The sequence below is a fragment of the Acartia tonsa genome, chromosome 12 (genome assembly GCF_053477335.1).
Source record: "Acartia tonsa isolate MP-2025a chromosome 12, ASM5347733v1, whole genome shotgun sequence".
NCBI classification, from domain to species: Eukaryota; Metazoa; Arthropoda; class Copepoda; order Calanoida; family Acartiidae; genus Acartia; species Acartia tonsa.
In genome coordinates this window covers 220,111-232,463 of record NC_137271.1, presented here as the reverse complement: position 1 = coordinate 232,463, position 12,353 = coordinate 220,111, and the positions used below count along the sequence as shown (strand labels likewise).

The 12,353-nt window shown below is 28.8% G+C and overlaps 1 protein-coding gene across 1 annotated transcript in view; it reads left to right on the top strand.

The window, feature by feature from the left end:
- The window catches only part of LOC145334405 (uncharacterized), a 75,707-nt gene that overhangs the window by 42,366 nt on the left and 20,988 nt on the right, over window positions 1-12,353 (top strand). Inside the window, exons 35-47 of the mRNA XM_080179858.1 lie at window positions 74-127; window positions 778-831; window positions 1,217-1,258; window positions 1,699-1,752; window positions 2,388-2,441; window positions 2,898-2,939; window positions 4,192-4,245; window positions 4,522-4,575; window positions 6,227-6,280; window positions 6,576-6,629; window positions 8,775-8,820; window positions 9,050-9,091; window positions 9,293-9,421. Coding sequence (XP_080035984.1) covers window positions 74-127; window positions 778-831; window positions 1,217-1,258; window positions 1,699-1,752; window positions 2,388-2,441; window positions 2,898-2,939; window positions 4,192-4,245; window positions 4,522-4,575; window positions 6,227-6,280; window positions 6,576-6,629; window positions 8,775-8,820; window positions 9,050-9,091; window positions 9,293-9,421 — 733 coding nt within the window. The remainder of the gene's footprint in view (window positions 1-73; window positions 128-777; window positions 832-1,216; window positions 1,259-1,698; window positions 1,753-2,387; window positions 2,442-2,897; window positions 2,940-4,191; window positions 4,246-4,521; window positions 4,576-6,226; window positions 6,281-6,575; window positions 6,630-8,774; window positions 8,821-9,049; window positions 9,092-9,292; window positions 9,422-12,353) is intronic.

Here is a 12,353-nt window from a genome sequence, read left to right as displayed (position 1 = left end):
TAGTCTTTAATTATAAAAATTAACCAAAAAGATGTTTTTTGTTATAAGATTATGAAATGTTTTAATTTTTCAGAATGGACTAAACAGTTTAAATGCAAAACTGACAAATGTAGAGAGTCTAAATAAGGTATTTTTATAAAAGTAGTATAATAAGAAATAAGGAAAAATTTCCTACGAACAATACATATGTTTTTAATTCTACATATCAAGAAAAAACATATATTTACTATAGCCTATGTCTTCTTTATAAAATATTTAGAAACACATAACCTTTTTTATATTAGTTTATAATGTTCTTTCTTAAAGGAATAGTTACTGTAAGGTTTTTAATCTTTAGTCTTTAATTATAAAAATTAACAAAATGGAATTTTTTAGTTAAACTTGTAAGGATTAATATATTTTTAACAATTTTAAGATATTTAAATTTTTAGAATGGACTAAACAGTTTGAATAAAAAACTGACAAATGTAGAGAGTCAAAATAAGGTATTTTTATAAGAGTAGTAAGTTAAGAATAGGGAAATAATTGTTCTTCCAACAATTCACGTGGTTTTAAATATGTCTTGGTAAGCTTATAAATACTTAAATGGGGCTTAATAATTAAGAATAAAATAAACCTCATATGGATAATAAGTAAGATATATGGAAAAATTAGTGTAACTTTCTTTCTTCAAGAAACAGTTACTTTAATTACAAAATTAGCAAATATAATTTTTTATGTAAATACAAAAAAGGATAAATTTATGTTTAATAATTTTAAGAATATTCAATTTTTCAGAATGGACTAAACAGTTTGATTGCAAAACTGACAAATGTAGAGAGTCAAAATAAGGTATTTTTATAAAAGTAGTAAGCTATGAAATAGGAATAAAGATTGTTTTTAATAGTAGTTTATAACTTTATTTCTTCTAGAAATAGTTACTGCAAAGATTTTAATCTTTGGTCTTTAAATATAGATATTAACAAAAAGAATTTTTTTTTGTTGATAACATGTATAGATTAATTTATTTTTAAAAATTATAAGATATTTAAATTTTACAGATTGGACTAAACAGTTTGAATGCAAAACTGACAAATGTAGAGAGTCAAAATAAGGTATTTTTATAAAAGTAGTAAAATAAGAAATAGAGAAAAAATTCCTACCAACAAGTCATGTGTTTTCAATTCTGCATCTCAAGAACAAACATATATTAAAAATATTATTTTTTTCATTTTAGGTTCTTCAAACGGATTTTGTGGAGCATAATAACCTATCTAAGGTATTGACTTATTTTATTTACTAGTAAATCTCCCCCAGTATCCCGGGGATCTAAGTTTGATGTGGTGAGGATGTGATTTTTTAATATAGCCTAAAACTTAATACACAGTTAAATAATACTAGTGGCTACCTTTATATAGTCTTATAGGGGGGAAAAGTATTAAGTTATTCCTCCCCATCAAAATTTAGTTTCATAGAGAAAAGTAAAAAAAAATGAGAAAACATTTTCCATAGGGTAATTTGTCTCAGAGGGTTGGGGTATACCCTCTCTGAAATACTGAAATTTGAAGCCTCCAGCTTCAATAACAAAAAAGTTATAGACATTTCAAAATGATATTTTAGTACAATGAAAATTTGCAAGTTTTTCATTGCTAATAGTAAAATTTCATTATAAGATTACAAGTAAAGATTAATTTATTTTAAGACATTTTAATTTTACAGAATGGATTGAACATTTTGAATGCAAAACTCACAAATGTAGAGAGTCAAAATAAGGTATTTTTATAAAAGTAGTAAAATAAGAAATAGGGAAAAAATTTCCTACCAACAGTTCATGTGTTTTCAATTCTGCATATCTAGAACAAACCTGTATTTACTATCCTATGTTTTCTTTACAAAATATTGAGAAAAATGAAACCTTTTTTATATTAGTTTATAATTTTCTTTCTTAAAGAAATAGTTACAGTAAAGTTTTTAATCTTGGTCTTTAATTATAAAAATAAACAAAAAGAAGTTTTTAGTTTTAAGATTATAAGATATTTTAATTTTTCAGAATGGACTAAACAGTTTGAATGCAAAACTGACAAATGTAGAGAGTCAAAATAAGGTTTTTTTATAACAGTAGTAAAATAAGAAATAAGGAAAAAATTCCTACCAACAAGTCATGTGTTTTCAATTCTGCATCTAGTAAGCTAAGAAATAGGGAAAAACTGTTCTTCAACAATTCATGTGTTTTGAATTCTGCCTTGGTTAGCTTGTAAATACTTAAAATGTAGAGGAAAAGCCAATAAGTCTTTTCCATTTTCAATAATTCTTGCTTTTCTTATCTCGCCTAGGGCTCAATGTTTAAGGTTAAAACAAACCTACTATCGATAATACGAAAGATATATAGAAAAATTTTAATTTTTCAGAATGGACTGAGCAGTTTGAATGCAAAACTGACAAATGTAGAGAGTCAAAATAAGGTATTTTTATAAAAGTAGTAAAATAAAAAATAAGGAAAAAATTTCCTACCAACAATTCATGTGTTTTCAATTCTGCATATCTAGAAAAAACCTATATTTTCTATAGCCTATGTTTTCTTTACAAAATATTGAGAAAAATGAAACCTTTTTTATATTAGTTTATCATTTTCTTTCTTAAAGAAATAGTTACAGTAAAGTTTTTAATCCTGGTCTTTAATTATAAAAATTAACCAAAAAGAAGTTTTTAGTTATAAGATTATAAGATATTTTAATTTTTCAGAATGGACTAAACAGTTTGAATGCAAAACTGACAAATGTAGAGAGTCAAAATAAGGTTTTTTTATAACAGTAGTAAAATAAGAAATAAGGAAAAAATTCCTACCAACAAGTCATGTGTTTTCAATTCTGCATCTCAAGAACAAACATATATTAAAAATAATATTTTTTTCATTTTAGGTTCTTCAAACGGATTTTGTGGAGCATAATAATCTTTCTAAGGTTAGACTTATTATATTTACAAGTAAATCTCCCCCAGTATCCCGGGGATCTAAGTTTGATGTAGTGAGGAGGTGATTTTTTAATATAGCCTAAAACTTAGTACACAGTTAAATAATACTAGTGGCTACCTTCATATAGTCCTATAGGGGGGAAAAGTATTAAGTTATTCCTCCCCATCAAAATTTAGTTTCATAGAGAAAAGTAAAAAAAATTGAGAGAAAACATTTTTCCATAGGGTAGTTTGTCTCAGAAGGTTGGGGTATACCCTCTCTCATAATATTTGTAAATCTTTCATGGAACTAAAGAAAGCTACACTTTAAAGAGACCATGTTGGTCCAACAGATAGAGAGATACTTTGATACTGACACAAAGATAAATAAACAGAAAGACATCTTATTACCTTAAAGGAATTTGTCTCAGAAGGTTGGGGTATACCATCCCTCAAAATAGTTGAAAATCTTCCATGAAACTAATGAAAGCTACGCTTCAAAGAAACCATGTTGGTCCACAGATAGAGAGATACTTTGATACTGACACACATATACAAAAACAGAAAGACATCTTATTACCTTAAAGGAACCGGACCCTGCAAGAAATACACCTCTTTAAATACTGAAATTTGAAGCCTCCAGCTTCAATAACAAAAAAGTTATAGACATTTCAAAATGATATTTTAGTACAATGAAAATTTGCAAGTTTTTCATTGCTAATAGTAAAATTTCATTATAAGATTATGTAGTAGCAGCCTCGGTTTAGCGGCCGCTTCCCAAGTTCATGATTATGGCAGTGCGAACAGACGTGGACACGTATAATTATAGAGAAGCTGGGCTTCTCTAGGTATCACCAAATAACAAACAGAATTTACTAAGATGTTACTTTATTCAGAGTCTAAAGGTTACTGATTTATAATACAACAAATAATAAATACACAGATTGGGATAATTAATACTAAATCAACAGTTCAATATAAATATACATGCACTAATCAAAATGGACAACAATTATCCCCCATCCCTGGGAAGGGGTGGGGAACCAAACAATTTAGATTAACCATAATGCGGCTGTCAAAACTATAATCAATTTTAAAGCATGGGGGAGGGGTCAGGTGTACCCATTCCCCCGTTACTCGGGAGAGGGTTCTCCGCCCTCCGACGAGTCGAGGTCAGGGTTGCCATGCAGCATGGCCCAGGGTTGCCGAATACTACAATTACAAGTAAAGATTAATTTACTTTAATATATTTTAATTTTACAGAATGGACTGAACAGTTTGAATGCAAAACTGACAAATGTAGAGAGTCAAAATAAGGTATTTTTATAAAAGTAGTAAAATAAAAATAGGGAAAAAATTTCCTACCAGCAGTTCATGTGTCTTCAATTCTGCATATCTAGAACAAACCTGTATTTACTATCCTATGTTTTCTTTACAAAATATTGAGAAAAATGAAACCTTTTTTATATTAGTTTATAATTTTCTTTCTTAAAGAAATAGTTACAGTAAAGTTTTTAATCTTGGTCTTTAATTATAAAAATAAACAAAAAGAAGTTTTTAGTTATAAGATTATAAGATATTTTAATTTTTCAGAATGGACTAAACAGTTTGAATGCAAAACTGACAAATGTAGAGAGTCTAAATAAGGTATTTTTATAAGAGTAGTAAGCTAAGAAATAGGGAAAAACTGTTCTTCAACAATTCATGTGTTTTGAATTCTGCCTTGGTTAGCTTATAAATACTTAAAATGTAGAGGAAAAGCCAATAAGTCTTTTCCATTTTCAATAATTCTTGCTTTTTTTATCTCGCCTGGGGCTCAATGTTTAAGGTTAAAACAAACCTACTATCTATAATAAGTAAGATATATGGAAAAATTTTAATTTTTCAGAATGGACTAAACAGTTTGAATGCAAAACTGACAAATGTAGAGAGTCAAAATAAGGTATTTTTATAAAAGTAGTAAAATAAGAAAGAAGGAAAAAATTTCCTACCAACAATTAATGTGTTTTCAATTCTGCATATCTAGAAAAAACCTATATTTTCTATAGCCTATGTTTTCTTTACAAAATATTGAGAAAAATGAAACCTTTTTTATATTAGTTTATAATTTTCTTTCTTAAAGAAATAGTTACAGTAAAGTTTTTAATCTTGGTCTTTAAATATAAAAATTAACCAAAAAGAAGTTTTTAGTTATAAGATTATAAGATATTTTAATTTTTCAGAATGGACTAAACAGTTTGAATGCAAAACTGACAAACGTAGAGAGTCTAAATAAGGTGTTTTTATAAGAGTAGTAAGCTAAGAAATAGGGAAAAACTGTTCTTCAATTCATGTGTTTTGAATTCTGCCTTGGCTAGCTTATAAATACTTAAAATGTACAGGAAGATAATTTTTTTCAATAATTCTTGATTTTCTTATCTTGCCTGGGGCTCAATGTTTAAGATTAAAACAAACCTTCTACAAAGTCTTTTCCATTTTCTAAATTCAGTTTGTAATTTTCTTTCTTGAAGAAACAGTTACTTTTAATACAAAATTAGCAAAAATGATTTTTTATTGAAATACAATATAAGATAGATTTATGTTTACTAAAAATTTCGGTCCTACCCCAAACCTAGGAGTCCCAAACGTAAGAGTGGACAAATGCAGGAGTCCCAAACGTCAGAGTGGACAAATGTAGGAGTGGGACAAACGTCGGAGTGGACAAACGTCGGAGTGGACATTGCTTAAGTAAAACCTAGGGGTGTCCGCTATTTTAAAAATATGACAATTTTAAAATTCTTTTATACCCCTGTCTACAAAATAAATGCCTATGGCCGCAGCGCTCGGCCCCCTAGCCTGCCTAGCCGCAGCGCTCAGCCCCCTAGCCTATAACCTAACCTAACCTAACCTAACTAAGAAAAATAACGGGACCGACGAAGGGGGGTTGTATAAAAAAATTTTAAATTAAAAAAAAATTCAAATTGAAAAAAAATCTAAATTGAAAAAAAATTCAAAGTTAAAAAAAAATCAAAATTCAAAAAAAAGATTTTAAAATGAAAAAAAAATTCAAAATTGAAAAAAAATAATTTGGAACTCCTGTGTTTGTCCACTCCGACGTTTGTCCCAAAAATCCTGCGTTTGTCCACTCCGACGTTTATCCCACTCCTGCATTTGTCCCACTCCGACATTTGGAACTCTTGCGTTTGTCCACTCCGATGTTTTTCCACTCCTACGTTTGGCGTGGAACCAAAATTTCATTATAAGATTACAAGTAAAGATTAATTTATTTGAATAATTTTCAAATATTTTAATTTTTCAGAATGGACTGAGCAGTTTGAATGTAAAACTGACAAATGTAGAGAGTCAAAATAAGGTATTGTTATAAAAGTAGTAAAATAAGAAATAGGGAAAAAATTTTCTACCAACAATTCATGTGTTTTCAATTCTGCATATCAAGAACAAACTTATATTTACTATAGCCTATGGCTTCTTTACAAAATATTTAGAAAAACGAAACCTTTTTTATATTAATTTATAATGTTCTTTCTTAAAAGAATAGTTACTGTAAAGTTTTTAATCTTTGGTCTTTAATTATAAAAATTAACAAAAAGAAATTTTTTAGTTGATTACAAGTAGTTATAAGATTATAAGATATTTTAATTTTTCAGAATGGACTTAACAGTTTGAATGAAAAAATGACAAATGTAGAGAGTCAAAATAAGGTATTATTATAAGAGTAGTAAGCTAAGAATAGAGGAAAAATTGTTCTTCCAACAATTCATGTGTTTTGAATTCTGCCTTGGTAAGCTTATAAATACTTAATGGAAGTCTGCAAGAAATACCACGCTCTAACTGTTGAAAGACTGCCACAAGTAGACCCAATACCCCAAATTTGAAACTTTCAGCTTCTATAACAATAAAGATCTAGGCATTTTAAAATGACATTTTATGTACAATGAAAATTTTGAAAGAATCTCAATGCTAATGTTAGAAATTTTGAAATTAAACTACGTGGCCAAGAAACAAAATTATAAGCTTATTTTTGTTATGAATTTAGGTTGTCAGTAACCAATTATATTTTTACAATAAAAATACCCATTTTTAATGTCAAAATCATTAAAAAAAATTAAGTTTAACTTGCGTTGTACCGAGTATACTGTAACCAATCACAGCTGAGCTTGTATTAGTTTTCCCCTTTGTTTCTGCTATTATATTCATTTACAAATGCAATTTAAAGCAAATTTTTTTCTAAGATTTTGACTATGAAATGTGGTGTTTTCATTGTAAAAATGTAATCATTTACCAGCAATCTAATTTTTTGACAAAGATAAGGTTATAATTTTGTATCTAGGCGACGTAATTTAATATTGTTTTTTCTTTTATGAGCATTGGAAATCTTTCAAAATTTTCATTGTACATAAAATGCTATTTTTAAATGCCTAGAACTTTTGTGTTATTGAAGCTGAAGGCTTTAAATTTGGGGTATTGGGTCTTCTTGTGGCAGTCTTTCAGCAGTTAAAGCGTAGTATTTCTTGCAGGTGTCCTTTGAATGGGGCTCAATAATTAAGATTGAAATAAACCTTTTATGGATTATAAGTAAGATATTTGGAAAAATTAGTTTAATTTTCTTTCTTCAAGATAAATTTATGTTTAATATTAAACCATGGAATATTTAAATTCATTATTAATTTAGCACTAATTCTGCTTATAATATCATATAAAATTTTATTAATTCTTAATTTTAGTGTAATAATGTAAAATAATACATATATTTAGATCAATTACAATAAATTTATGGAAAAGTTAGAGAAAAATCAGGTAGAAAGAATACTCCTTTTTCATCTTTTTTTTATAAATTCTTCTTTTACTCTAAAGCAAAGTTTATTTATTTTCATAACTGTGCCTTGAGCCTCTATGGGCTCTATATTTTACACTAGTGGCTTTGCCCCTAGTAAGTAGGGGCTTCACCCTATGAAGTAATGGGAAGTCAACCCTCTTATAGAATTTATCTTACAGCTCAAAAAAGTTATTCCTTGTCAAATTTAACCCAGGTTATGTGCTGTATACACAAAAATTTCAATTTGTAAAAATTAAACCCAAGTTTTTGCCGTATACACAAAAATTTCAATTTGTAAAAATTATACCAGGTTGTTCCTGCATACACAAAAATTAAAATATGTAAATAATTTATTTTTTGGGGAGAAAGGGTTCATTGGTGGGTGGGGGTTACCCCATCAGCATTACTTATTTTGGTTTACAAAAAAAATGGTATTTTTCTAAAAAAAATTGGGGGGGGTTGGGGGTGTCGCACCCACCAAGAAAATAGCCTGAAACCACCACAGGACCAGTAGGTATATTCCCTGAAGAGTAGTATCCAGTGGTTACCAAGATGTTAAGGGACAGATGGACAGACATCATTCTACTTTTTAAAAAAATGGGGAATTCTCAAAAAAATAATTGTTTTTTTTTTTGTTTTTTTTGGGGATAGGGGTATCCCATTCCAAACAAAATAGCCTAAGACCACCACAGGACCAATAGGTTTATTCTCTGAAGAGTAGAATCTGATTGGTTCAGTGGTTACTGAGATCTTAATGGACAGATGGATGGACGGATGGACAGACAAACGGACAGACAGACATTATTCTTCTTTGTTTTATAGATTACTAATTGAAAAAGGCATGAAACTATTCCAAGACTTAAATCTAAATAAATAGCTAAAAATCATACCAGGTTCTTGGAAACCTCAAGGTAAATAATTATTGAAAGCTTCAGACTAAAAACAAATTTACTACTTTAGGATAAAAACAGAGCTGACAGTTGAAAACCTTATAATGCTTACTTATTAGTTCCTAAGTGTTTTTTTTCAGAAACTATCAGAAATCAGTATTGGAATGACCTTGGAAGAGTATGAAAGTGAGTCAATATTGATATTTTTTAATATATTAATTTGATGTTTCATTAAATTCCAAGCAAAGCTGAGCATAAAGAGTTAGTTATAAATCTAATGTGGAATCTTTTCTGAAATTTCAAAATCAATTAGTAATATTGCTAAGCTACACTAGAAAATGAATATATTACAATACTAGCTTAAGTTGTAAAGTTGGGATTGCCTTTCTACAATACTAATTTCATATTTTTGCAGTGTACTGCAGTACCAATGGAGACTTTTTTGACATAAATACAGGTGAACTTTTTCTCATTAATTAACTTCAGATTATATACATCCATCCATTACAAGGAGATACAATGTCTTATCTTAAAGTATAAAAAACAGTAGATAACATTCATAAAAATTAATACATGCATGTTCAACATTTAGAAATAATATTTTAAGGACTAGTAAATCCAATAAACATCTTATATATAAAATTTTATATAATCATAGGATATTGCTACAAATACAAAATATTAAATGATATGAAAAGAACCTGGGATGCGTCTAAAACACAATGTAGGAAGGAGAAGAGTGATTTGGCTTCAATTAAATCAAAACAGGAATGGGATGTTGTAAAAGGTAAAATCATAAGATAATTTCTTTAACCAAAGCAGGTCAAGGCTTTTATTTAACATACATAATGGATTAACACTAGCAACTGTTCCATGTAAATAATTTAAACAGGTGTTTTGGATTTAGTGTGATGAAAACAGCTAAATATTTTTTTCTTGTACAAAATTCCCCAACCCAATGAAGAAATTAAGAAATTGATTATTAATTTCTGTCAATTGTAAGGAAGTTATTGAGTAATATTTTTGTTCTCTTAAAAAGATTATGTATTTGGATTGTCCATTGGATGTAGATAGGTTTTGGAGTGTAAACGTAAAAATTTCTCATCTGATTATCAAATCTTAACATTTTCTAAGCACATTTCACTACACTGATCAACCAAAAACTTCCTATTAACAAAAATATGCAGGAATAATGCCTTCATTTTATGGAAGGGAAAAAGGAAAAAACAGGGAAAATCTGAACGTTTTTGTTTCTCATAATGTTTGTAGGGATATTTAACTTGTCATATATAGTTGAAACAATTCACTTACTGTTAAGGATATATTTTATGATATAAGGTTCCCAATTAGTTTTTTAATAACGTAGTAATTAGGTTATAAAGTTCTATTTTAAATTCGTATTATTGACAAAAAAATACCTCAGTGTCTATAAAGTGTTGAACCTCAGTGGTTATTTAAAATAATAATATCCTTTTTTATTGTGTTGGACAATATATAGCCCACTTAGGAAAATTAGTTTACACTTTTATCAGACTGTTTATAAAGAAATATTGCACCTTTATTATTTCACTGGTCGCCGGAAGTGAAAAGCAGTTTTTTGAAACAGGCTCTCTGAGATTATTACAGATTCTGATATATACATATATAGACTAATGAAAAATGCAAAAAACGAAATCAAAAGCGTTCCTTCTTGGAAGAAAATCCGGGAAAAAGATTTTAGCTATTTTTAACCTAAAATTCACATTGGCAAGCCTGCAAAGAAATATACAGACATTTTAAACATGTCATTGCTCAGCACCTAGAAGTGGTAGAAAAATGCTACGCATACCCTTGGAAAGCTCATAACCTCTAGTTTTCATATTGGTATATAACGTTTTTGTACTATTATTATTTTTTGAGCTATCCTCTGAAGTATACACAAGTTTTCAAAATGCAGTTTTTTCATGAATTTTAAGTTTGACACTTGTTACACAAACCTTTTTAAAATTGTATTGCTTAGCACCTAGGAGTTATATAATCATTTTATATAGGAATATTTATATATTTTGGGTGCATGCAATTTTAGCTTAATTAAAAATAGTCTTTGAAATGTGTATAGTTTGTAGTAAGAACCAAGGAGGGAGGGAAGGGGGGGAGTTTATACACTTTTTGGCAATGAAATTCAGTATAAAATTTTGCTCTGGATGTTTTTGGGCTTGTTGTTATAGATATTAACATGATTCTTTTTGTAAGATCTCTTATATGATTAAATCAACCAGAATAAATATTGAAAATTGATTTTTGGCACTATCCTTCTAGGGGCTAGTGGGGTAAAACAGCTCCAAAACACTAACATCTAAGGTCTGAACTTATTTTTAGAGATATCAAACTAATTTTTTGTAAACTTTGTTTTACATAATTAAGCTAAGTAGTCACTAAATATTTCATTTTGCCACTTTCCTTCTTGGAACTAGTGGGTTTTAACACAAATATTATAAGTTATGAGCCTATCAAGATGATATTTTAATTTAAAATTTATTCTCATAATTGAGATACATAGCCACTAAAGATTTTGCCCTGGCTGTTTGGACTTGTTGGTATAGTTATCAAATAATTCTTTGGATCATGGAAAGAAAACGAAGTTGCTGGTTTCGTCGTTTTTTCACAGTAGCCTTTCTCCTATTTCTAGCCCCTGCGGGGGGCTCTAGCCCTGCGGGGCAATCATTAACATTTACTTAACCTAACCTAACCTAAAATAACCCTTCAAAAGCTACTGTGAAAATGTGATGAAACCAGCAACTTCGTTTTCTTTCCATGATCCGATTCTTTTTTTAAAATTTTTTTTACATGATTGGATCTACCTGTAAAACTTTAAAATTTTATTTTTGGCACTTTTCTTCTAGGGGCTTGTGGGGTAAAAAGCCAATAAAACACTAAAATCATAAGATATGAGATTATTTAAAAAGATATCAAGCTAATATTTCTAATGTAAACATTTTTCACATAATTGAACTAAGAAGCTATTACAGATTTCAATTTGGCACTTTTCTTCTAGAGTCTAGTGGGGTAAAACATCCCCTAAATACAAATATTATGAGTTCTGAGCTTATTTTCAAAGATATCATGTTGAACTTTAATAAATGATTATTTAGTTCAGTTATTTAACAAAATCAGCCCAATATTTTTTTAAAAGCCCAGAACTTAAAGTTTTAGTAGTTTTGGGGGCAGTTATACCCCACTAGCCCCTAGAAGGCAAGTGCCAAAGTTGGGGTTTACTGGTAGATTTAATCATATAATAGATTTTACAAAAATAATTAGGTTGATAACTTAACAACAAGCCCACACATCCAGAGCAATATTTTATACTAAATTTCAATGCCTATGAACTTCTCCCCCCCCCCCCTTGGATCTTATAACTTTACAATTGAAGGTGTTTCACCACACTAGCCCTTAGAAAGATTAGTGGCTATGTATCTGTGAATAAATTTTAAATTAAAAAAATCATCTTAATATCTTTAAAAATAGGCTCATAACTTATAATTTTAGTGTTTTGGGGGCTGTTATAAACTGCTAGCCCCAAGAAGAAAAGTGCCAAAATGAAATCTGTAATAGCTACTTAGCTCAAGTATGCAAAAAAAATTTACATTAAAAAAATTAGCTTGATATTTTTAAAAATAAGTTCAGACCTTAGATGTTAGTGCTTTGGAGCTGTTTTACCCCACTAGCCCCTAGAAGGATAG